The sequence below is a fragment of the Cheilinus undulatus genome, linkage group 2, assembly GCF_018320785.1.
Source record: "Cheilinus undulatus linkage group 2, ASM1832078v1, whole genome shotgun sequence".
In the NCBI taxonomy this organism is placed as follows: domain Eukaryota; kingdom Metazoa; phylum Chordata; class Actinopteri; order Labriformes; family Labridae; genus Cheilinus; species Cheilinus undulatus.
In genome coordinates this window covers 25,096,016-25,123,376 of record NC_054866.1, presented here as the reverse complement: position 1 = coordinate 25,123,376, position 27,361 = coordinate 25,096,016, and the positions used below count along the sequence as shown (strand labels likewise).

The 27,361-nt window shown below is 38.1% G+C and overlaps 1 protein-coding gene across 2 annotated transcripts in view; it reads left to right on the top strand.

The window, feature by feature from the left end:
- The window catches only part of pdgfd (platelet derived growth factor d), a 111,077-nt gene that overhangs the window by 49,431 nt on the left and 34,285 nt on the right, over nt 1–27,361 (top strand). Inside the window, exons 2-3 of one of the 2 annotated variants that reach the window (XM_041804730.1) lie at nt 8,674–8,863; nt 11,899–12,076. In XM_041804730.1, the coding sequence (XP_041660664.1) occupies nt 8,674–8,863; nt 11,899–12,076 (368 nt within the window). Of the gene's footprint in view, nt 1–8,652; nt 8,864–11,898; nt 12,077–27,361 lie in introns of both variants that reach the window. The other variant, XM_041804722.1, reaches the window with a different exon arrangement.

The window sequence follows — 27,361 nt, the reverse complement described above, 5'->3', positions numbered from 1 at the left end:
ATAATTTAAATGCCAAAATTAGTATAACTTGAATGAGAGACCCAATTTGTCGTTATTAAGCTGCTATTAACTTCTTTATAGCTGAAACTGAACAAAAGGAGCAATAACCTGCATCATCATCAGAATGCATTAATTTCTCATTGTAAGATGTGAGAATATTAGGCATTGAAGGTTAATTGAAGGCATTAAAGATTAAATGTTAACCCACCAGATTTGTAGAAATATTGACATTTTAATGTGACATGATCATATTTTTCTTGTGACTGACAACACTTCCCGGTGGTGTGATTGAGTGATGAACAGAAGAAGAAGAAGAGGGAGAAAAAGTGAACAGAGAAACAAATTAAACTGAAACTTTCCTTGGCACCGTATTTGGAAGCGATTTACTGGCAGAAAATGTCCTGACATGCATGGTTAAGCCAAGTAATAACAGCCTCTCCTAATTTCACATTTTTCACTCATCCTGTGCCCATCCTGCGTTTATATAGTTTGGACGGTGACACGTTCTTTTTTTAAGCATACACTGGCCTTGTACCCAAGCTAATTGGACTGTGAGGATGAAGTGCTGACTCGGCTGAGTTGTTGATGCGCTGACTTGACATGAAATCAAAAAAGTGTAGCATCTTATTTTCAAAAAAAGCCCTGGATATTAGGGTGCCAAAATAAGTTGGACACATGCAAATGTATGAATATGCAACCATAGAGCAGAGATGTGACTGATTCTGCTAAGGCCAAAACCCATTTTACCCTGTAATCCAGATCATATTCTTAAACCCATTTGTATAAATGTCACTGCCAATTTCTAGTTCTGTCTATTCTCTTGACTGGATATTAAACAGAAACCTCTTTCTTATTATTGCATCATTTGCATTAAATTGCAAAGGTGTCACTGACATTACTGCATGATTTATAGGGAGGTCAGTGGTGCCGCTGAGGAGCTGCTTCTAAAAGAGCTGGGTGCTGCTTACGCAAATTTACATATTTTCATAGTTTGACGTCTTTGTTCTTTTAAAAGCTTTCCGTCTCTTTCCTGATCACACAAGCACAGTCAGACTAGCATGGACGCGTTAATATATGCACTACTCTAAGTGTGTTTTAAAGATCTAACTGCACAAACATGTTCTCACAGATACACAAAAATGAATGCTAGAAGCCAGTCAGACGCCCATGCCAAAACTGTTTTGGATGGCATCCCTTCACTGGGATTATCAAATGCACACAGTTTTTGTTTTCTGTTGTGAATTTCGTCAAACAATTAAATGAGTCTCTGGTGATAAAATTACAAAATACACAAAACAGAGGAAACACAAATGATTTGCGATTATACATTTTTCTTTATTAGCAGTAATTTATGAGGACTTATACTCTTATTTAGGGGTGTAGCTGTTCTGGGATCTCTCTGCCCTTCCATAAGCCTATGTGGAAAGCATCCAGCTAGATATGTTGGAAAATGGTTGCTGTAAACATGTGAAAACACTGAGATCTACATGTGACTGAATTCTGTATTTGGACTGTTAAAAAGTGTTTCACCTCTTTCCTGTCTTGCTTTCATGTTGGCGGGGCAAATATGTGGACTCATGACCTCATAAGCCCACAGTAGGGAATGACCCCGCCCCTCTCACACTACAACATAAATTCACGGAGCAGTTCATCTCAGTGCAGTCTGTTCTTCGCTGATGTCACTGCCTTAATTGAAAGTTAACAGTCAGGTCAATGCTGTTTTTTGTCTGTTGTGAGGTAAAATTGCCAAATCTCTCAGCCACAGTGGCCTATGGATCATTTAAAGTACCATAATAGTGATATAAGCCAGAAAATGGACTTTGTCTCTTCTTCTAAGGTCAACAAAAGGTAAAGAGGCAGGCTAATGGCATGAGTGCTTTCCTCAATTCAGATTGTAGCATTTTTAAATCTGAGAGAATCATATTTCTCTTGAATGAGCGTGGCTTCAGCTCATTCAACAGACACACCCACACCATCCTGCAGCAGATTTCACTGACCCTTTTTTCATGATTCTGAAGCTTAATTTTATAAACTTAGAGATGTTTTATTTAACTGAAATTTGACCCAGGGGTTCATAATACACTGGCCTATCATACAACAAATCTTAATGCAGATCTATTTTCATTTTACAGGGTGTTTCAGGTAATGACTGATAGAATGAGTTCATGGATGCATGTGTCTAAAATTAGTGTTCTCCACAGGGTGGCTGAGCTCAGCCTTTGAGATATGGTGAGAAGTTCAGGCAACCAGAGGGAGCTTAAAGTAGAGCCACTGATCCTTAGCTTTGAACAGAGCCAGTTGAGTTGGTTCAGGTGTTTGAGCAGGATTCCTTGGTACCTCCCTGGGGAGGTCTTCTGGGCACATCCAGCTGGTAGGAGACCTTGGGGAAGACCCAGAGTGAGCTGCAGGGATTATATATCCTGTCTGGTCTGGGAATGCTTCAGGATTCCCCAGAAAGAGTTGGAAAATGTTGCTGGGGAAAGAGATGTCTGGATTAGTTTGCTCATCCTGATACCGAGACCCAGCATCAAAGGTTACGTTAACCAAAAATTCTCTGTCACTGACAGATTTTTTAGAAGGATGACGGAGAATTTTGAAGGCTGTCTGTCATTTTGACAGACTGGAATGATGAGGATTGTAAAACGGTTTGACGGCATTTATACAACCCTTTCCATCAAAATGATGGACAATGAAAAATTCCAGTGCAACCTCTGCCCAGCACTGGATAAATGGAAGAAAATGCATGGATGTGAATTAGATTTTTCATGATTTACACCTCTATTATGCATATTTTAATGTCTCGTTGGAGAATTGTCTATGTTGGGGAACAAATACTATGTTATATATATAACTAGAATCTTATCAAATGTCTGTGTAGATTTTTAGTTATCCAGATTATCCAAAGTTTGATCTAAATGGGGCAACTGGACTTTGTCCTTGAAAAAGACTGGCGAAACATCAATTCTTAAACTGATTGAAATGTTTGTCATTGTCATCAGAAGGCCGATAATCTGGGAAGAGTTGCAGGCAAAGTGATCAGCCTGGCAGCTGATCAGAAACCTACATCATTTTAAATTAATTGAAAGTTAAATGGTGAGAGCATTTCCAATATGGCAACTACCATTGTTGGGCCTCATTATGCCTCCTGCAGATCCAAAGGCAGGCAAGGTCACTGAAATTCTATCTGGTCTTTGGTTGTCCCTGGGTGTTTAATCCAAACAGTTCAATTCTACATCTCACCATGTTCTAGCCTTGAGCAGACTGAATAGAACCACATCTCCTACTATAGCGAATGTATCGCTCATTTCACTCTTGTCTGACAGACGGCAATGAGTTTTGCATTGTTTGAGAACAACAGGCAGAAAATGTGAAATGTTCTCCTTACTTTTTAAGAGAGGCCACAAACGTGGGAATTACAATGTTTGGAGGAAACGTTTCATGGTTTAGATGGCAGTGAAACTGTAGATTTAATCAGGAAAACAAGTTACCCACTAAGCCCAACATGGCTATTGAAACTCAGGGTCAGTTTTGTAGCTCTGGTAAAAGTGGTGCAACTTGAAGGAGAAAAGGGATTTAGAAAAAGACTGTTGCAGGCAATGCAATGCAGTTATCTGTTGAGTTAAAAGCTTACAGGCAGTTTTTCAGAGGATGGTGAGTGGGCAAAAAAACAAAGTGGAAAACAGGCATATGAGCTGGCACAAAGGTGGGTTCAGAGCAGTTCAGAACGCAATGGGGGTTAAAGCACAGTGCATGCACCAGGTCAAAGACTGTCCATGTAGGTGGAGGTCAGTTTGGAGTGGCACAGTATTCAAAGATCTGACAGCTATCTAAAATTAAAGCACCTCTGTTTGATGAGATGAGATGGATTTGTATTCACAGTGCCTAATATTTAACCCTCTTATTGGTTTTATACATCAATTATGGTCAACGTAACTTGGCTTTTTTGACAAAAATACCCTTTTTAATGTCAAAATGAAAACAAATTCCAAAAAGTAATCTTAGTTACATAAAAAATATATCATGTTAAATAATTGACAGCATAAACCCCCCTCCAATTCGGTATTTTTGGCCATTTTCAAGTCCATCCCCAAATTCTCTGTTGTATGCTTCAGGTCATTGTTTTGCTGGAAATAAACCTTTTCCCAAGCCGTAGTTCTCTTGCAGACTGAGTAAGATTGTACGGCAGGAATTTCCTACATTTTGCCGTATTCATTTTACCCCCTGCCACATGTGCCATAGTCCTTCCATTTCTTGATGATGGATTTGGTGAACTCCAAGGACATTTGGTGCCTTGGAAATATTTTTGTATCCATCCCCCAACTTGTGCTTTTCAATAACCTTTTCTCTGAGTTGCTTGGAGTGTTCTATTGTCTGTAATTGTAGCCAGGAATACTGATTTGCCAGTGACTGGACCTGCCAGACACCTGTGTCTGGCAGGTTATACTACAATAATTTGAGACACATTCACTGCACTCAGGTGATCACCATTTCACAAACTGTGAGACTACTAGCACCAACTGGCCAGACCTCTGTTGAATTAGGTCAGTCACTTTAAAGGGGTAAATATCTATGCAGTCGCTTATTTTACATTACATATTTGTATTTAATTGACATTACATTGTAGAGACCAGTTTTCACATTGACATTCGAGTTTTATTAAAAAAAAATTTTTCTTTAAAAAGCCACATTTTATTGACCATGATTGATTTATAAAACCAATCAAAGGGTAAAACATCCAAGGGGCTGAACACTTTTATAGGCACTACATCTACCTCTGGATTAATTTTATTTGAAAAATGACTAAGTGAAATTTCTACTATCTTGGAAATATTAGTTTTAAAATTGTCCCGTCATCACACTTTGGATGTACTTGTCAAAGTTAAGCTCTGATGTCACTATAGAATAACCACTCTGTATGCAAGATGTGATTTTTGTTACTCATATAAACATTGATTCCTTTGAGAATACATGTGAATGCTGATATTCGCACAAATTTTCACATGCATGCACACACGCACGCGGTGATATGTTCCCCGGGGATCTTTGTGGGTGAAAGTTCCTGACATATAAGCACTTTTATGAGTGAGTGGACCCACACAGAGAAGCTTCTGATCAGCAAAGTGGAAGAATTTCTCTACCAACAAACTGCACAAACACGAACATGCATGCACGAATACACACAAACCATCCACCCACACATGCTCATAAATGCACATATACGCACACGTAAGCATGCATGTTCATGAGTGAACACACACACACACACACACACACACAGACAAATAAAGGCAAACACACATTTACTGTAGGTACAGTGTTAATTACTGGAGCCAGATTTGGCAAAGGTTGTGACTACAGAGGAATGCAGAATGGGCCGATGAGACAGAATTACTGACAAGCAAAGAGGAGCGAGGTAAAAAGAGGAGGAGAGGGAACGCTGGGGGAGGAAAAGAGGTGGAAGTTTGCAGTGAAGAGGTGGAGGAGAAGGCCAAAGCTTCATCATCATCTCCCAGGGGTGCACGCTGAGGTGCCTTGATTATGCATTCAGCTCTCTCAGTCTAGCAAAAAGAAAGAAAAAAACACATGCACCCTCAGAAATACAGCCTTGTCAACCTACTTCAGCACACAACCTGACCTTAATGTGAGTGTGTGCAAGGATTTGTTGTTTTCTAATTTTTAGGGAGTTGGCAATTAAATGATAGAGACGATTAATGAGTTTTGTTGTTCCATATCAAAATCAGATTTGTGATTGCATTTGCTAATCAGGATTAGATATTCAGAGGGGTGTGATTATGATGTTTATCAGTACTGATGAGCAATTATTGTACAACAAAGATGATTTCAGAAAGCACAATTAGAGTTTGTTCAAGCAGTCAGTAGAGCTGATAATCAGAGCCCCTGACAGTCAAAAGTTACTAACCAAGTTTTCTCAGTTTCTCCCAGTATACGGTAAGTTATATGATAGATGTTTGTGAATGCATTCTTATGATAGTGTGTGTTTACAATGTGATGGCATTTTTTCAGTTTTGGCTCAGTGGTCTGACCTTTTTTTCATAGATAGCTTCAAACATTTTAAATTTCATATGAGCACATGAACTTTCATGGTACGGCTTATCTCTTTGCTGACTGTGTCTTGTACATATATAACGTTGTTGTTGGGCGAAAAACCTCATATCTCTGTATTCACCACTTTTCAGGGAATTGAAAATAAAAAGGAATAATTTAAAGCAGAATGATCATTGCAAGCATCTTTTTTGACACTTTCTATTGGTTTAAAATTTGAAACAACCCTCTGACAGATGTAAAGGGTGACAAGTAGCACTGGTTTATCAAAAATAAATAAAATATAAAATAGAGTAAAATTAAATTAAATTAAGAAATAATAATAAATAGAAAATAAGATTAAAAAATAAAATGGAAAAATAATTTATAAAGTTAAAATAAAATAAAAAAATAAAAATATAATAGATATAAATAAAATAGAAAAAAATTTAAATAAAATAGAAAAATAAAATAAGTAAAAATAGAAATATGATGTTTCAGCCTTATGCCAGCAATACGTAGTTTTATTTTTCTTCTAATTCATCTGTAACAGCCAAGCACATGAGTAAATGTAAATCTCTGTTATGGAAAAAAGAAGCTTTCTCTGCAGCTGATGATAATCACTTCTCGTGGCACAATCCTCATGACAGCGATTTGAGATATTACAAAGTGACTGTATAGAAATGAGCAATCTTCTGCTGATAGTCCAGTTGGATTTTGGTGCTCTGGAAGAGACATCAGCACTGATTTAATTTTGTTTCATAACCAGCTAAAACCTCAACCAAGTTGCATGAAATAACATGTAATAACTACTCTGATCAAGTATTTCTCAAAAAACAAACAAAAAAAAACCTCATCAACTCAAAAGTGGAATCTAAATCACAGTAGGGGAGAGTGGAGTGATTTGTGCCAATAGTGAAGTAGTGCCACCCCTTGTTTATAGAAAACCATACTGATTAGCTAACACTGATTTTAGTTTTGAGTTTGTACTATATTATTAAAGAGCACTTTTATTCAGTTTTTAAGTGGACTAAGCCACAATGAGATGTTAAGAAACTGGCCTAACTCACTTTATTCGTATATGTTACATAACTGACAGACATGTATGTCAACAGGCATCTATTGCCAAAGCCTTGTTACCTGAAATGATTCACAAATATCACATAATGTGTATAAGGGTTTTTTGTGTTTTTCCCAAAAACTAGAAAATATGTCTTATCCCATTAATTTAATAGGGTGACGATATCTAAATAAACCTTAAATGAGTAATTTTGTATTGAATTTCTCTTGCTTTTATATAGCATTACAGTTTATGAGATTAAAATGTTCTGTTCTACTTCAGTAATCACCAATAATCACTGGCACAGTTTACCCCAATGTATTCTCCCCAAAGGCACAACTTACCCCGCACCAGGGGCAAGTTGTGCCACAAGACCACTTTTTTTCTGAAAGCTATATTTCTTAAACAGTTTATTTCAGATACAAAATTATTGTTCCCAGGGATGCACCACATCCTGAAATATATGTACATACTTGAGTTGGAGGCATTACTGTCATGGCCTCACTTTAAAGTCACTTTGAGTAAAAACTGGCACAGCTCACCCCACTCTCCCCTAGTCTGGGTTAGGGTTAGGGGTTAGTCTGTTTTTTTTTTTTTTTTTGGAAAAGGGAAAAAGGTTTAGATCTTCCGGTGAGTCTGTTTTATACAGCAAAGTCTACAATGTGTAGTTTCTGTGCAGCTGTGTTTTCAGTGGCGTTTGCACATCCACTATAGCTACAGAACGGTAGTTGGGCTCCCAGCCTCAGTGACTGTTGTGGGACAGATTTGCAGGCCTGCAAGTCGCTCTACCCTCCTGAGTGAGGAGTTTATAACTTGTACTGAAACAGACTGAAATTAATAGGATGTCTGAGATTTCCAAATGTAAATGAGACCATCAGAAACATTTTTAGTTATTTCTATAAATCAATCAGTTTGCTGGGCATTGCTAACATGGGATGGGTGTTAGTTGAGTTGAATCTGTATGAAAAGCCTTATTAAAAGCTATAACTGTATTAAAAAAACATATTTCATGTTAAAGATTTATGATGAAATGCACTTCAGACATTATTTATATTTTTCTTTTGTTAGAAAACACAGAGAATGAGCATTATATAAGAAAAACACCGTTCAACACAACCTAAGAGTTTCCAACAGAAGCCCTAAAGCAGTGAATAGTCATAATAATCAGGATTAAATCAGTCTGCTCATTTCCCTCCTACTCACTTCTTTTTAACTATTGCTTCATTTTTTTTACTTGTTTTTATCTTCATTTAAAATCTACCCAGAAACTATTCCAATAAAGTTAGTTTGAATATTGTTAAAAGTTTGATCAGATTCAGAACTTGGTGTAGCTGTCACCATTAGACCGAAATATCATATGTGTATTTTGTGTCGTCTTTGCATGTTTTTTTTCCCTCTTTCTATCACTTTTTAAGTCTGTGCCAGACTCATCAAACATGTCTGTGAATATATTTGTTTGAAGTTTGAGTATCTCTAATAAAAAAGAAGCTGCTTTGATTGTCTTTATTTAAAACTGGACTCACTAACTGATTAGTTATAACCACTAACAGACAGCAATCGCCTCACCACAGACTTGTACCGCAAAGAGGAAAACATCACAGTCACGCCGCTGGGTGGAGTCATCCAAAGCCCACGCTATCCCAACGCTTATCCCCGCAATCTGCTGCTGTCATGGAAACTGCTGTCGCCGCCAGAGAGCCGCATCCACCTGGAATTTGATGGACACTTCGGCCTGGAGGAGGCGGAGAACGGAATCTGCAGGTAAGATGTGAAATCTATACAGACAGAAAAAGGACGTAGAGGCAAATGATGGGAATCAGTAAAGATGACAAATTCACTGAATTGAAGCTGGCAGTGATGACCTGCAAGCAGTTAACAGGAAAGTTGATTGAAAGTCAAACATCTTTGTCATAAGTTGTCAGGACGTAAAGCTGCAACATTAAAATAGGAAAAAGGATTTCTTAAAGTATGTGAAGTATTAAAACCCCAACAATAAGCTGAGTCAAAGATATGTGGGAGAACGAACCTATTTAAATATATATTTGGGGGACAGAATCACTTTGATAGTTGAAATTTACTTCTTTGGCAAGAAGTTTAAGTAGTTTGTCCTTGAGTTTTAAGTGCAGATAACAGACTTTTTAATCCTCGTATGCTGCTCAAATGTCTTTGAAAGCGCTTTGCTGAAAAACAATGGGGAGCAGATGGAGGAAAAAAGAGGGAGAAAAGATTTAGTAGAAGGAGAAAGTAGCTCCATCCTGCTTGTAAGATCTGTTTTGTTACTTTGACTTTGTGTGCTTTGCAGGCGATATGTTTGTATTTGACTGACTCCAAATTTTACAGAGGCGTTGTTTATTTGAAAGTAACCTCAAATATACTATAAAACTTTTATTTATTTATTTATTTTTGCAAAATAAATATCAAGCAGGATGGCAGGCTGGTGACATGATTTTGTGACTTTGTAGTCTTTGTGGTCCAGACCATATTTATGATGGTTATTACAATACAGTAAAAAGTATCTGTAGCCTGTCTATAGGTCAAATAAAAAAGACATTCGACAAGCATTACAGCAGTAATATTATGGTATTATATAACCTAACTACATAGGAAAAGTTGAACTTCTTAAAAACTTTTCTGACAATAGTTATACTCTAATGAAATCAAGTGACCAACAGAAGTTTGCCTCTTTTAGCTCATGCATTTAATTCCTCCTACAAGGATCAATCAAATCTGAGTAAAATGAATCCCAAATCCTGTGTTTTTTCATGTTAAGCTAAGTCAAGCTAGCCAACATGTGAGCCAATTTTAAAGACCCTAAATCTGTGTTCAGGTCTGTTGTATGACAGGTCACTGTGTTATAAAACATGTCTAGGTTTGTAAATTTAAGCTTGAAAATCATGAAAAATGTGGCAGTAAAATCTGCTCTACAGTGGTTTGGGCAAGTCTGTTGAATGAGCTTGAGCCACACTCACTCACTCTTTCAGTTTTAAAGAATGCTACAATCTGAATGGAGAAAAGCATTTATGCCATTAGCCTGCCCCTTGACCTTATGTTGACCTTATGATCAGAGCACAGCTCTGTGTCAGTCCAGAAACAAAGTCTGGTTTCTGGCTAAAATCTCTGTTATGATGCTTTAAATAATCAATAGACCACTGTGGCTGATAGATTTGGCACATTTACCTCACAATTAACAACAACAAAAAAAAAAAAAACATTTAACTGACTGTTTACTTTTAATAAAGGCAGAGACATCAGCTAACAACAGACTGTACTGAGATGAACTGCTCTGTGATTTTATATTGTAGTGTTAGAGGGGTGGAGTCATTCCCCTCTGTGGGCTTGTGACATTACCAGCCCACATATTTGCCCAAATTAAACCCAGCCAGGAAGGAGGTGAAAAACTTTCTTATTGTCAAAATCCAAAATTCAGCAACAGCAACCTTTTTCCAACATACCTAGTGTGTTAAAACACAAATTTTGGATTTCACTTTACAGGGTCTTTAATATTTTCTCTGTTAACACTAAGCAACAAAGCAGACTAGGGTATTCCATAAGGCTGTTTGTATTGCAAATAGCTGCTCCAGTACTCAGAAAATGATGGAACTCAGACATGAATTCTGAGTCCCAGAACTCACTTGGAAGTTGTGCCAACTTGTCTTATCAACATTTTTAGCAGACACTTTTAGTCTTTCTTTACAGACATCTTGCTTTTTATGTTCCATTTTTTCAAATAAGTTCTGCCACTGAATTCCCAGATTTTTGCAGGTAAAATGTCCAGTGAGCATAGTTTTGTTGGTACCAAAAAGATAAGAATAAGAAAGAACTTTGAAAACTGAAAGAAGTGCTTCATTGACCCAAAAGAGTATACTGTACATTGTATGGACAAAAGTATTCGGCCACCTGACCATTACACTATCAGGACTGTGAAGACTTTATATTCAAGTCATATACTTTAATATGGAGTTGGCCTCCCTTTTGCAGCTACAACAGCCTCCACTCTTCTTGGAAGGCCTTCCACAAAGTTTTGGAGTGTTTTTGTGGGAATTTGTATCCAATCATTCTGTAGAACTATGAGGTCAGGTATTGATGTTGCACGAGAAGGCCTGGCTCGCAATCCCCAATATGTTGTTGCCACAAAGTAGCATTGTCTAAAATGCCTTTGTATTGTGACTGTTGTGCACCATCCACCTCATAGGTGAGTTGCTGTTGTTCCTAAATGCTTCCACTTTTTAATAACATCACTCATAGTTGAGTGTGGAATATAAAACAGAGAATGAGTTCATGACCCATCTTATTGCAAAGGTGACATCCATCACAGTACCACACTTGAAGTCACTGAGCTCTTCAGAGTGATTATATACCTGTGGCAATGGGTCTGATTGAAACACCTGAATGTCAAATATAACAGGTGTGGCCAAGTACTTTTGTCCATATAGTGTTTGGGGAAGTGGAATTAATGTAATCAGTGAATCAACAAGATACAAACTCCAGGGCACCCCCTTTAAACAGTTCAAATTTGAATGAAAACTTGATGGGAAAACAAGTCAAAGTATGTTTTTAAGGTCCACATGAACATGACATGAAAATAAAGGCATTTTAATTGTTTGAAAAATGAATCTTGGAGTTTTGTTTTTCTTAATTTAGAAGACCTCACTTTATTAATTTTTTTCTGTCTTTGATTTGTGGTAACAGGCTAACAATACTGTCATCCAGTGATGTCTTAAAGTCTCGCCTTTCTATGGAAAACTTTGTTTCCTCAATCTTTCTCTCCCTTTCCTTCTCTCCCTTTCTCACTCCAGGTATGACTTTGTGGAGGTGGAGGACCAATCAGAGACCAGCACTATAATTTGGGGTCGCTGGTGTGGGCAGAAGGCTCCACCCAGTCTCAACTCCAAAACCCACATGCTTAGAGTCACCTTCAAGTCTGATGATTACTTTGTAGCAAAGCCGGGATTCAAAGTCTACTATTCACTGCTGGTGAGACTCGCTCTCAGACAAACACACACTCATAAACACACCCGCACACCGCTGAGAAAGAATCTCGAGCTGCTTTTTTTGGGACACGGCTCCACAGTTTGTTATTTTTTTTTTTTGTAACATCAGGTTCAGGCAAAATGCTTTACTCCTGTTCCTCCACTTAGCCATAAAAGTGAGAGATGGGATGATAACAGGAGAGAAATAGATGGGAGAAGATATAAGAAAGTGGGATGGTGTAACACGGGGATAAAATGCTGAAATATATCAGCCAACTGTTCTTTTTCTCACGTCCTTTTGACAGAAGAGAAGAGATAGACTTACAGGGGCATGAGGGAGGGATAGTGGATGAGAAAGGGGGTCTCTTAAAGGCTGTCAGAGGAACAGATAAGGAGATTAGCTTTGTCATTCTGTCATGAAGAGGAAAGAGAGGGACTCTGATTTGAAGATGTTCTCCCACCCTATAATAAGAGGGGGGAAAAAAAGAGCTGCAGAGAGACAGAGAGGCATTTAAAGATGTTCCATTGCTTGATCTTTTATGATTGCAGAGGAGAAAGAGACGTGCAGTTGAACTGTTGGCATTACTTATTATCTGAGAGAAAGAAGAGGGAAAAGAGTGGTTTGAGCACAGAGAGGGTAAGGGCAGGATAGAGGGTCAGAGAAATAGGCCTGCTGTATTTGCAGACAATACTTTGCTTTTACACTGTCATTTTGACATTACAGCTCCTGCGAAAACATTTACCCTGGCTCTCATGACAATTTGTACTGAAAGCTCTAACACAACAATAGCAGAGCCACGTTTGATGAAACCATAACCTAAGAAGTACTTTTATTTCCTGAGTGGGTAAGACTGCACTTATTCTTTGTTCCCTAGTCTAAACATTCATCAAAAAATTAGGATTTAACTTTCAAATTTCCTAAGCCTGAGTGTGGCTTCAACTTCAAGGCTGATCCTTATCCGAATCTTTTTAAAGGACGATATACATTTAAATTCTTTGACAAGGTAACTCTCTCAAGGTAAATTTAGGGTGGACTCACACAGGGCCCAGCTGCCCCACACTGTGCCAAAGCATTACTGTCCCTGCATCCTGGCCACATTATCTAAGGCCTATGCAGGCCTGAGCATGATTATCTCTTGTTCATACTTAATCACATCAAAATAAGACATAAGCATGGCTTTGTTTACAAGAAGTGAGGTTTTAGAGTCAGTACAGTGAAGAACAGAGAGCATGACTGCAAGTCAACATGTTACACTTTTGGATGACTTTCAAGAAGGAAGTTTTGGTAGTTATAAATCGTTTCCACATTGTGTACCCATGCTTGTTCTCAATGGAAGAGCTACCATACCATGTGAAACCCCATGTGTTCCATCCATGCCAGGGCTGGGGATGTATACCATGCCCAAGCATGGGGCACTCAAGGTCACCTTACAAAGCAAAGTTAAAACAACACACATGCATATATATACAGTGCATCCAGAAAGTATTCAGATCCTGTCCCTTTTTTCAACTTTGTCAAGTTGCACCCTGATGCTACAATAAAAAAAACTTTTTTTTTCTCATTAATCTGCACTGAGAACCCCATCATGGCAAAGTGAAAACATAATGTTAAGAATGTCTGCTTATTTTTGAAAAAATAAAAATGAAATATGGCAGTAAGTATTCAAACCATTCTAACCCTTTGCAAAAACACTTGAAATCGAGTTCAGTTGAATCCTATGTCTCCTGATTTTTGCTGAGATGTTTCTAGACCATCATACCTCCCTATAGAGGCCTCACAGCTGACAATGCATATCAGAGCAAAAACCAAGCCATGATGTCAAAAGAAATGCATGTGTTCACTTTGCCATGATGTAGATCCATGAGATGTGGCTTCTGGCTGCAACATAACAAAACTTAAAAAAGTAAGAAGGGTCTAAATATTGTCAGAATGCACTTTAAATTAACACTGAATAAAACATTGTGTAGGTTAGCAAAAGGGAGCAATCAAACAACAACAACAACAAAAAATGTTTACAATGGTGGGTTTTAAGATTGGGTTTGAAAATGGAGAGATAGCATCCGTGTTACAAATGTCTGGGGGGAGGGAGTTCCAGAGGTGTGGAGCAGAGTGGCTAAAGGCTTGAGACCCATGGGGGTCAAGTGGGCAGGTTATCGTAGGTAGATGGAGGAAGAGCACCTGAGAGTCCAGGAGGCTGTGCTGATCATTGTTCCTTCTAATTTTCAAAACTCCTGAGCAGATATTCGACTCCTCTGAGCAACCACTTCATCAACTGTGGGCGACATCTGACGCATACGCTACGTCCACATGGCAGCGCCATGGCATCACCTCTCCAACCCCAAATAACATAACAAGTGACTAGAACTATGATTATTAATAATCACTGTTCAAGTCTTGAATTTCACCATCCATTCATTCATTTATTCTTTCAATTCACAAGCCACACTCAGTTTTAGCTAGCTGAAATTTTCATGTCTAGAAGTACTGTTTAATAGAATAAAGGTTGACATTTCAAGCATTTACAATCCTTGAAATGTAAAAGTAAACTGTGATTCTATCTTACAAGCATTTGTCCACAGGTGAGAACAGGCATTAACAAAGTTTGCAGTTAATATAAAATGGCAGGAAACTTAATGATGGATGAGACAAAACACATGCTCTGTTCTCGTGCTTCATCAACCTAATCACAGTCTGGTCTCCTAAAGGACTTCTTCATGCCCAAATTAAACAGCACATTACAGAGAGATCACACTGTTATAAACATCAGGGCTTAAATCCTTTTGTCATAGGTCCTTTATAGGAAATCCAACTCTTTCCTGGTCTCATTGTAGATCATTTTAGCCAGATTCATTAATGTTAAAAATTATTAATAATTGTTTATTTAAATAATAGATTATTTGAATGTGTTACATTAATTTAACACATGGGAAAGATGTAATCAGCTGATTTAACTCTCATTACTGTAATAAATATGATAAAACAGAGACATTAACAGCTTTACACTCTTCAGCTGAAGTCTTTTTAACTCCTGTAGAAGTTTTCTATTCCTGGCTCCTATCTGCCTCATTCTCTCACTGTCCTCCTGATCAGTTATTAGGATGTATGAGATTTTATGATGTTTTTGATCAGTCAATTATCAATATACAGTAAATCTATATTTTCTGCAACGTTGCACATATTAAATGTTGATAATGAGCTCATATACTGATGTTTAATCATGATGGTGTATTGTGAAGATGAAATGTGGAAGTGGAACGTTAATAAAAGGATATTTTAACAGTGTGCAGCTCGCTGAGGAGAGTGAGGGAGGAATTCATAGACAGCAGTGACGCATGTATGCGCCATGGTCAGAGAGGAGCTTTAAAGCAGGAGAAAAATTCAGCTCTGTGTTGAATCCTTTTCTGCAGAAAGAAGCCTCAGGTCGACACCGGCAAAACATTAGCTTGTGTTTGTCTGTCTATGAGTGGCGCTAGAGTTTGCGTTGTTGTATGAACGGCATGACACCAAAAGTGTCTGCGCAAAGATGCACAATGGACGCATCCGATAGACTTGGTCACTTGGCAGTTATTTCAGAAAAAAATCCTCACTTCATGTATAAATCAGTCATTTAAACAAGCATCCAATTCACACACTGGCACTACGAGCCGTTAGAGGAAGGTGGAGTTTGTGATGCTGATAAATTCAACTCACCTAAGTGCCTCACTGAGGAACCCTCCGTGGCTGAAATCCACCTGCATTCAGTGGCTGTCAATATCTGGCCCTGCCCTCAGTGTGTCGGCTGTTGCATTATGTGATAGCCACACTTTACATCTCTCATGTATGAGATCCCCATGGAGGTAGAAACCCAGACTACAGTACCAGCTAACCTGTGGCATAATGCGCCTTTGATCAAAGTGCATATTAGAAAAAAAGTGAAAACTCGTCAGGGATATTTGAGTGCCCAACTTTTTTTTCTTCTGCGCAGAGAAGTGGAGAGCAGTGCGCAATTGCGCAGTAAAACCCCTTAGATGGAACAGTGGTGCTGATGTGCATGGATGGCTGTGAAGATGAGGAGGGATCTGGAGATGATACTGGCAGCAGAATTGTGGATCAGTTTAGGTTAGTGATGAGATTTGTGAGGGGAAACCAGAAAGAAGGGACCTGGAGTAGCCATTTTTTGTGTGAACTAAAATGGCGACAGAGTTTGGTGTGAAGGATGGACTACAGTGATTAAGTTTAAGTTAAGTTAAGTTGTGTAGAGTGTATGCAGACCTGGTAACATTATTGATGTGACATTGGAAAGATGGTGTGCTGTCAAGGATAACACCCAGACTCTTAACCTGAGAAGAGGAGAAACTGAGGAATGATCACTTGTAAGGAAAAGTCTGTCTGATTTTGAAGATGAATTAAGTTCCAAGAAGAAGAGCCTCAGTTTTATAACTGTTTTTTAATAAGTTGTATAACCAGGATTTGACTTCCTGTAAGCATTCAGAGAAGAAGGAGGGTGGAGTTTGGGTGGTGGATAGGGAGAGATGAGTGTCATCTGCGTAGCTGTTCAAGTTGATGCTAAATTTACAGAAGATATGACCAAGGGGAGGTAAATTGATCATGTAAACACCAGAGAGGAATACCAGAGAGGACTGGAAAAAAGGGGGATTTGAACGATTTGAGTTTAAACATGCTTGGGAATAGTACTTACTGCCTCATGTGGATCCTTGTTAACAAAGTGAAACAAAAGCTTTACATCCATCAGTCAAAACTTGATTTGTCCATATCAAAAATGTTCTGATATGGAACTGGGAAGGTGCGCAGACCACTCCTCATTGTAAGACAATTTAAATAATGTGAGTGCACAGCATAGAAAGTGTGCCAGGCAGAAATAGGAAAGACACCTGCACAGTTGCCAAGCTAATTGTACAGTAAGGCCCCTTAAACAGCAGTCTCCAAGTTTATTATCAGACACAGGGATTGGTGGCTTTATTAAAATTCAGATAAAACAAGAATGATCCATTTGTTGCTACAGCAACAAGCAGATAAAATCAAGTGAAACACAAAGCTTATTTAGAAAATGAAATAATAACAGCCAGTCTAACTTGGGGATGTTCAAATAGGGCAATGTTATAGCATTCAATAGCCTCAGCCAAACATGCAACAGAGCAACTTCACCGCATTTAACCCAACATGTTGTCAACAAAGTGAAAATATCTCAAAATATAACTCTCTTATCTGTTTCTTCCAGGCTCTCATTCATTTTTTTTCCTCTGCCTCTTTTGTTATTTCTCCTCTGGTCAAATAATCACTCCTCTCTCTACATTTTAAACAGAATCTAGCTCAGGGGGCTTATCTTCCATTTTACCCATTTTTGAAGAACTCCTGCATCTGAGTGTGTTTTTGTCTTCACATGCAGACACAAACAGGCTCCCTCTCAGCTTCCCGTCAGCTAGACTGCAGCTGTGTGTGCGGCTTAATTTAGCAGGTCTAATTTGTTCTCTCCAGACCTGTCGAACAGATAAGAGGGAGGAGGAGAGGAGACAGAGAGGGACGAATGGAGAGAGAGGCAGGGAGGGCGAGAGAGGGAGACAGCGCTGCATTGGAAGGAGAGAACAGGTGTCTGAGATGGTATCAGCATGTCAGCTAATGACTAAAACAACCTGAATGGAGAGAGGCAGAGGGAGCGAGAGGCATGGGGGAGGTAGTGAAAGTGGACTGCAGTTGACTACATTTAAGAATAAAAAAACAGTTGAAGTAAAACAGTGTCAGTGTGAGAGAAAAAGGTAAAGTGAAAGCAGATCGAAGTATAAAGGGGAGGAAGTGAATAATATGATTGTCAAAAACACTTGCAGTGGCTTCTGCCTGTTTTGTAAATGAATGAGAAATAAAGAAGGGCAAAAACTGCAGTACCCCCAAGTGGCCACTTGCAGCTGGCTCAAGAAGAGTCAAACCTCATCAGTTTAATATGAAAATACCTGAATAAACAGCATATTAGAAATACACAGCATATCACCTGGTGAAAAGCACCACTTTGTTTTTTTTTTTTTTAATAACTAACTTGTACATATGATAACAATAAAGAGTGGTAGTGTTTATTAACACCAAATCTAACTATATTAAGTCATGCACCATTAGAGAGTGGCCACCTTGAGTGAGATAAAGTATCTATGAACTTTGGACTTTGGGAGATAATGCACATTTTAATCAAATACAAGGGGCAACCTTTGATGTTAAAATTATGAAGCAAGGGCAACAAAATTGCAGTCCCTCACAAATCCACTTAAGGCTGCCTGCAAAAGCCAGGCACTCCACATTAGTTGTTGTGTTAGAATAGCCATTTTCCCTGGTTTGCTTCTTCGAGTTGAACTTTGTATTTATAACTCATGTTTTGATTAAATTTAGTGTAAAAGTTGCCTAATCAGGGGGTGCCACTGAGTTGAGGGTGGACATGTTGTAGCTTTTTGCCAGAAGGTTTAAGGCCTGCACAATCACAACTCTAATACGGCAACTGCCATGGTTTAGCATCAAAACACATCCTCTTAAAGTGATGGGTGAATTCAGTCTGACAGTATGATCCATGTTGTCTATAGATAAAATGTATGGATTGCTAAATGAAGCTTAGCATTAGTTCATGCAGGACACAGTAGTCATGCGCCCAGTTGTGATCAGCTGATGGCCAGCTGATCTTAATTTTTGCCTCCCAGCTCCCACAGTCAATCACAGCTCTGCCTCTCAACTCAGCAGTCCATTTAAATATCATGTATTTTTCACTAATCCTTGCTTGCATTAATTCTGATGCACCGGCAAAGCTTCACCTCCTCCACCCCAGCCTCCTCCTTTATAGCATAAAGCTCATTGCACCCTCATATTCAGATTCATGCAACAACAGATTGATTGTTTCTGAAGTAATGTCATCGTATTCAATATGCATTGTCATGAATGTTTCAGCTCATATGGGGGTTTCTAGCTATGCTCCCTGAAAAGTCAAATCATGCCACTTGGCTATCTATCATTTTGCACTCAGATGGTTAAATGTTGAAATGCTTTACACTTGGTAAATTCCTGATAGTCTGCTTTAACTTGAACATCTGGGTCCAGACAACAAGGATCAGAATAAAAATCAAGGCATCAGAAGATCAGTCCATTGTGGTGATTTAGCTCAGTTGTTAGAGTGAGCATCATATAGAGTCTACAATACTTGACGCACTGGTTGTGGGATCAAATCCCTATCCTGGCACTGTGTATTATGGGTCTACTCTCTTCATATGTTTTCTGCCTCTCTTTGGCTGTCAAAATAAAGGCAAAAAGTAAAAAAAAAAAAAAGATCTTGAAAGAAAGCAGTCCCAAGCTGTGACAGTGGCTATGCCCATTATTAAAACAGTCACCACTTTCTACAAACCATCCTGAATATCTGCCTGTGCTAAGAGCTCATTACAGCATAATTTAGCTCCTACTAACTAATATATAAGCCAGCAGGAGTCAAGCTAGGTCCAGATACATTTAGTCCTTTCATATCTGGATAAGGATCTGTTCTTTTTCTATCTGTCTAGGTTCTTTGATTCTGAGTGGAAATGTGTAGACGAACCTTCACCCTGATCATTTATGTTCACAACAGTGTTAAGAAAATGTGGTCTCTCAGATCTGTTCTACAGATAAGGCTTCTTAATATGTGTGACCTTTTTATATAAAACTTAATCTTAATGCATTTATTTGGAAATTATAGAAATCCAGGCTATTTAGTTTGGTGCTCTAAGATTCATTCTATCCAGATGTTAAAAGGATGTAGCTGCAGCTGTCAAATGTTACCATGGTTGTAAACAGTTTACGGGTAAGCTACTTGGCTCTATTCCCAAGGCATCTCACGTTACACGTGGGTGTGCGTCTTGCCCTCTGTCTCAGTGAACACTGGGGTGAAGCCATCTTACTTATCAATAAACAGAAAGAACTGTGACAGTTTGTTGTTGCATCTATATAAAGCTGGTCCAACCATTAAATGATCTGTGGTCTCATATAGCATTGACCAGCATGGATAAAGGAGCAATGTCAGTAATAGCAGTGAAGACAGGAAGAAATGGCTAAATATTGTGGGGATTCTACCAAACCGCTACAGAAGCTTCACTACTATGATGACTTGCTATGACGGAGGGAGAACAAAGTGAGCTTTTGTCTAGACAGATTACAATCAGATTTTTGACAGATTGTGATGATGCACACAGTATAATGTAGCTAAGTGAGAAAATCCTATATGAACTAATCTGGATTTTTCAAACACATGAAACATTTGTGCAAATGTGGTGAAATTTGTCACATTCTAGGCAAGGTCTACTTTCACTTAGCTTCTATGTTAAAGAATAAAATTAAGAAAAAATGTCTTGGTTTTTAGATTGAAACCTTTAATGACCTTTACATCTGATATAAAAGTACAACTGCTCCTTCCTACAATGAAACAATCCCAGCATCTATAAGCAACACTCCAGTCAAACAGAGAACTTACTCATTATTCATGTCACAGTTTTCCTCCAAAATCATTATTCTTTGATCCTTTTTAAATCTTGCTTTCAGCGGGTGAGCTTCGTCATCTGCAGCGCAGGCTTACATGAAGTAATGAGTGGCTTTGATTGCATAAGATTAACATTTACAGAGCTGTTTGGTTATAAAGACTCAAAAAATGTCTTTTAGAGCAAAACTCAACAGGAGAGAGGGGGCACATTTATCTTCCAAGACTTTAAATCTTCACTGAATTTTGGTCATTTCCAGTATTGATTTTATGTCTGAGATCAAACAAAGTAGCAGCATTGTATTTTGAGGGGGTAATCCTAGGAAGTGCTGATGACTTAGGTATTGCAGGGAAATACTATTGATCAGGAAATATGAACCGGGTTAGTTCCCAGATTCCCATTCTGAGCCACTGGACATTTGCTTCCAAGACACAAATTCTCATGGATCTTCCATCAAATGATGGGAATGAAAGCAATATTCATGTGTAAGTCAGTATGTTTGACAGTATTTAATAAATATCAGCAAACACAAACTTTGAAATGTATTGTTTTTACTGAGACCTTTAACTTCATGTTAGGTGATATTATCCTGAGTTATTCTTTAATCAATATGATTTTATGAAATTGCTCTTTGAGTTTTAAGTGCAAAATATTGTTGCTGCAGCTTGATTTACATTAAAGGCATACATTTTCAGAGTTGTATTAGCCAAGTACACTATGTTACAAATTATTATGCAAATGATATTTTTGTCTGATATAATTGAGTCAAACTCAAGTCGGACGGACTCGAAGTCCCATAGTCTAAATGATGTTGCATTCGAGTATCAATTAGCTTAATAATTCCTCCCGTAGATGCTGTACTTCCCTTTGGCTGCTTAATGAGCCAATACGTGTCTGCATTAATGTAGCGCTCTGATATGAGGATGGAGGGAGATGACGAGAGAACCGTTACAGTCAGCAGCAGAACACAATGCAGCATCAAAGTGCATGGGCTGTTACAGACTGAGAGAGTAAAGAAAATGTACAGGTTTACTTTTAACCATTTAACTCTAATGTGACCTTCCTAATAAGTCACTATCACTGTGTTTGAGAAAACAGAAGGATTTCTTCATTTACATAGACATCAGTTAGGATGTGATTATACATGTGGATGTGTCTTGAAATGTTGAAACTATCTGACTGTTACACTGGATATAGTTACTTTATATCAGGGTTATCCAAACTGTGGCTCCTGAGCCAACTGTGGCCCTTTTTCAATAAATTTAAGGTTATTTCTATTTAATTGGTGAACATTTTATTCATTTACATAAACAGGACACTCTTTTTCATGGTAAAATTAGTGGAAAGGTTAAAAACGGAATTCCAAAAAATCAAAATGTAATTTGGCAAAAAAAAAAAACAGATTTCATAGGGCCCTAAAGGAGAGATTCACAGATGAAGAAATGGGTGAGCTGTAGTCAAAGAAAATTTGTATATTTTATCAGCGCAACAAGTCCTGAAATCGCACCCAGATCCACATATCACACTAACTTAAGTTAGACATTATGACGTTCCAGACCTTTGGTTGAATACATTTTCTCTGACTGGACCTCTTTGAATTTTAGTTGATTACCCCTCCTCTACATACTTTGCCAAGGTCATTTTCACACCCTCAGGGACTCCGCCCCCTCTTTGCTAATGTCAGCCTTGTACGGACATGGTGGCCATCATCAATCAACCATTCACTACTCCATCCATCTGGACCATCCAGGGTTGCACGGCACTCATTTGTAAACAAGACTGTTTGAAAATGAGTCTTCATGTATTTCTGGGCCCACAGCAACTGTTTCTGCTTGTGAGCAGTGGTTAGGGGTGGATAAATAGTAGGTTTATATCATGACTGCAAACCTCTGGAAGATCCTACACCTTGAGGTTTGTGGGACTCCAGAGGCACCAGCACAGCGGTACCTTATTTTACCCGAAAGCCACATTGTCTTAAAAATACTTCTGCAAGAGCCACATTCCAAAACCAGGGATTTGATAATCAATCTATCCATAATTGAAATGAAAGTGAATGGACGGATTATTGAATTTTTAAATGGGATGAAATATGCTACATAAAAATGTGAGTATAGTGTCAGAAGAACGGGTATTTTACTGATGATAAGCATATGTTTTTATTTATGCAAGTTCCACCTAGACTAAAGTCTTTTTAAAAATTTAAAACATGCCAACTTGAATTTGAATTTGAATTTATTAAAGGATAGCCCCTTAAGATGTGGCGTCTCATTTTCAAGGGGGTCCCTTAGACCCCCCTTAGAGCTATGAGAAGCTTTTCAAACAACCAATGAATCATGGGTGTCTGTTTGGGTATTTATATTTCATATTTTGGAAATTCACTGTTGTTCTGTGACTCTGTTAACTTAAAGGGATGCTTACAATTTTTTTCCTTTCATTATTATTGCTTTTAGCTAAAGGGGGAGGGTCTCCATATTAGTCTTTGCCCTGGGCCTCCAATTGGCTAAAGCCAGCCCTGCCTCACACCTGCAGCTCCTCCTCACAAATCGTTCGGCCGTGCCAGTTTGTTGCTTTCATTTTTCTGTTTCTGCCCTTTTGACAGTATTTACTATTAGGGCATTTAAGATCAAATAAACCACCCATGTTTAGACAAGTTTTACTCAATTTTACATTATTTGAAAATGTGATACGTGTGTGTTTGGCTCGTTGATGATGATGCACATAGCAAAAGTTATAATCAAATGCAAGTATGGGAGAGCATCGACAGGAAGTGACTGAAGAAATTTATTAAAACTAGGGCATTAGAAGCTTCAATTTGAACACAAGACAGCACACCTCAATAAAGGAACTTACTGAAGAGACGCTCCACCAGCGGTCTTCCTCTGCACGCTTTTAAACACGTTCCTGTGTCCAGCACGTATCCGACGGTAATAATATACATGTTTTCATTTGAATTTGGCAGTTAACGTCTGTCTTCTTTGTGTGGAATTAGATTTATTGATATGACATGTTGCAATGAGTCTTTACTGCTTACAGTTTTCATCTTTATAAAAGATTTCAGGCGGATTTTTTTAAAGGAAGCCTTAAAAGAGCCGCAACTGGTCACTAAAGAGCCACATGTGGCTTGAGAGCCGCGGGTTATGTATCACTGCCAGTGCCACCAGCACCTTCAAATACCTGTTTGCTGTTTTGCAATGGCAATTTAGCAGCTGCTCTCTAAATCCAATGAATTTGTTGGGCAGAAACCTTCCTCATTAAGCCTTTGTCTGCAAGAACCCGTCTCTGCTCTGAATCAGCCACAAATTTCTTCACAGTACGATGACCAAGCTTAAGCTTTCATGAAATATCTAATGTTTTCATACCATGTCCAAGACATTGCACATTTGCCACTTTTCAGCAGCAGAGAGATCCTTTTCTTTCCCATATATCTTGAAAGCTATGGCCTGCTTTATAATGTGGAACATCCTTCTTAAGGATTTTTTTACTTTATTTGGGCTCACCTGGCAAACTAATTATAACAGGTTTCTGAGATTGATTTCAGTGATCCAAAGAGCCCAGAGACACAATACCATCCATGAGTTTCATTGAAAAACTAAAAACTGAATGTTTATGACACTGAAATCCGATTTGCATGATAACTTGAAAAACAGTGTAAGTGCAGGTTTCAGTGCAGAGGGCGTTTGAGAGTAATTAAAAGTTAGGTTTTTATCACTGTTACAGTGACGGTGGCAGGTAGACAATGACAGAAGGCCTAGCAGTAAGGTCATACCCCATATACTGAGGTAATAGATATCTAAGATTGAGGCCCAGCAGGCTCTATTCTGACCTGTAGCTACTTAACTGCACGTCATACCCCACTCTGTTTCCTTCTCTATCCACTGTCCTTTCAACAATAAAGGCAAAAGTCCACAATTGCATCTTAAAAAGTGGACAGTGAATTCTTCTGGCTTCTCTCTATCTACACTTATTCTTCATCTGTTTTTGTGTCCAACTGTACAAAATAGAGGTCAAAAGGGCCAGCTCCCTGGTGTCCCTTCCAGTAGACTGATTCAGATAAATAAGAGATCCTGCCTGAAGTATCATTTAAGTATGCTGTACCTTTTGCTTTAAAATAGTAAAAGGTCATTTGAATGGGAATTAGCTTCTTTAAGCAGTTAGACTGAGAGATGTCTTTTTAACTTTATCCGGAGTTGGTGTTGCAGCTGGATTCACTAAATTCTGTAGCTAATTTCTTTAAATGATTCATTATAGAATTTTTACTTATTATACAACACATTGTTTTAAACTGGTAAGCCTTTCATTATTCACTACTTAAGGTACCTCAGTGGTAACCATTTTTGATCTCAAACAGTTGCCATTTACTTATGATTCATTAAAATACAGATCGATTCTGATCTGATCCAATCCAATTCAGTCAGTTTCGGTTCAGTTCAGTTTGATCCAGTGCAAATGAATTGTGGAATCCAAATATCATTTTTCTTTAAAAACTCAAAAACGTTTTTTTCCAAGATCAATTAAAAACAGGCGATATGTCCACTGGGTTAACAGATTCAAATCGATTTAACTACATACTTCTAGATACAATACAAACAATACGAAACAGAATCATCTAATTTATAAGATACAATGCAATGTAGAATGGTACAAATGAATGAAACAAAACAAAATGATACCATTCTACACAGTGTGATAACATGAGATATGATATGATGTCATATGATACAACTTGATACCATAAAATGTACTTGGTTGTCTCCTTTTGCCTTGGACCCAAGAGCTGCATAAAAGTAGCCTCTGTAGTTGCATATATACATAAACATTTTACAACAATAGTCCACATTTCAAAGAATGATATAGTAATGAAAACTACAATAGCATTACACAATTCAGCACCACACGACTCTTTCTGTCTGTTTCTTCCTGTTCATGTCTTTAAGCAACAAAGAAAATTAATCACTGAACTCAATTTTCCACACAGATGTCACATGATTAACAAAAATCTGAATAATGATGTTAATTCATTGCAAAAAAAAAAAAAAAAAAAAAAAGTGCGAACATCACAAACTTAAGAATTCATACTAGGAAAAGTTACCACATTTTGTGAGAATTCTCTCTGCAGATTTAAGTTTTTCTGAACATTTTCAACAAAAAACATGAAATCTGCTGCAGAAGAAATACCACAAAACTGTAAAATAAGTATGACAGAAGTGACACCATTCTTCATGCTCAGAGGCTTTCATTCCTCCCGACATGATCTGATCCTTGCTCATAAACTTTTTTCCGACCCTATTAAGTGGTCCAGATGCTCATGACATGAGGTATTTCACCTTAAAAGGATATGAGACTTGGATTCTGTAAACATGCATTTACCACACACACACACACTTACAGGAAACCTCCTAACCTCATTCACAGCTGGTTTGGGTGTGTTAATGTGTATAAGTACATTTACTCAAAGGCCACATGCAGGAATCTGTTAAACAAAAACCATTGCACATTGACTTTGATGTCAGCTCTAGTACATGAGCAGACACACATTTACACACACACACTGAGATTGAGTGGGCACACTGTGTCTTTGAAGTGCAGTTGTGACAGATTAACTGCTCCATACTGACCGGAGATGGTATTTAAGACTGTTGAAGGAGAGGGATACAATAGCAAGGGAGACTTTATGTGTGTGCTGTGAAATGGTTATGCCACAGCGAGTGTGTGTTCATGTGAAAAGAGAGAGAATGACAAAGTATATGAGTCAAAAATGTCTGTCTGGTGAGTATTTATCCCCTAAACATGCTTTGACCAGACTCTGATTTCTTCCTCACTCACAGACAGACACATGTACAAAGGCAAGCTGTGACCAGCCTCATTGGAAATTCTTGTAGGATGTTCCTGACTCACTGACAGGCCATCAGTTAGATAGGCAGACACCTGAATAATTTTAGATAAAATATGGAGCCCTACCCTGTTCCTTACAAACTAGGTATGAAGGAAAATATCAAGAATGTTAAAAAGTGAGGGAATGACACTTGAACTGCAAAATAAATCACAGTTCCAGTATTATGACAGTGTCAGAATTCACACTAAACTTATCACGAAAGTTCAGTTTCATTGCAATAGTAAAATAAAATATGTGAAACAAAAAAGAAATGCTTTCTCCCTCAGTGTGCATTTTAGCTTCTGGATTGAGGCCTCTGCAAAGCAGGCCTGTTAACACACCATTCTGATGTATTGAAGCCTAGATATCACTGCCTTCATATTTATAAGTGCTAGTTTAATGGTGAAAACAACAACTGAAATTGGTAAGCAAAAGAACTCTTTTTGTGTTGTTAATCCACTGCATACAAGCAAAATCAAACAATGTAATTTCATGTTTTCAGCTGTCATACAAGCCAACACTGGATGGATAAGTTGTGTGAAAGCATTTGCCTACTGTATATTTATTGTTGATTATTGTTGACTTATACCTATGCATGCTTTCTAACCTCAATTATTATGTTCAGTGTGAGAAAATGTAAAATTAGGCCATCTAACAGTCAAACAGAAATGATTCACTCAACTTTTAGTCCAGTTTCACACAAAATCCATCCAAGCCCTTTGAACAAGGCGTTTTAACAGTGCATTTCAGCAACTGAAGCTCTGCTATCATTATGCAGTAATACACTTTCCCCTAACATTGCACAATGCATTAACACAGAATAATATATGTTTTTGACATTCAGATACCAAGTGGTTATGACTTCAATGTGGACAAACCTCTGAAGATGGTTTGATACTCAATAGCTTATACTGCATATGGAGGCTATGATATCTTCATCTAAACTGG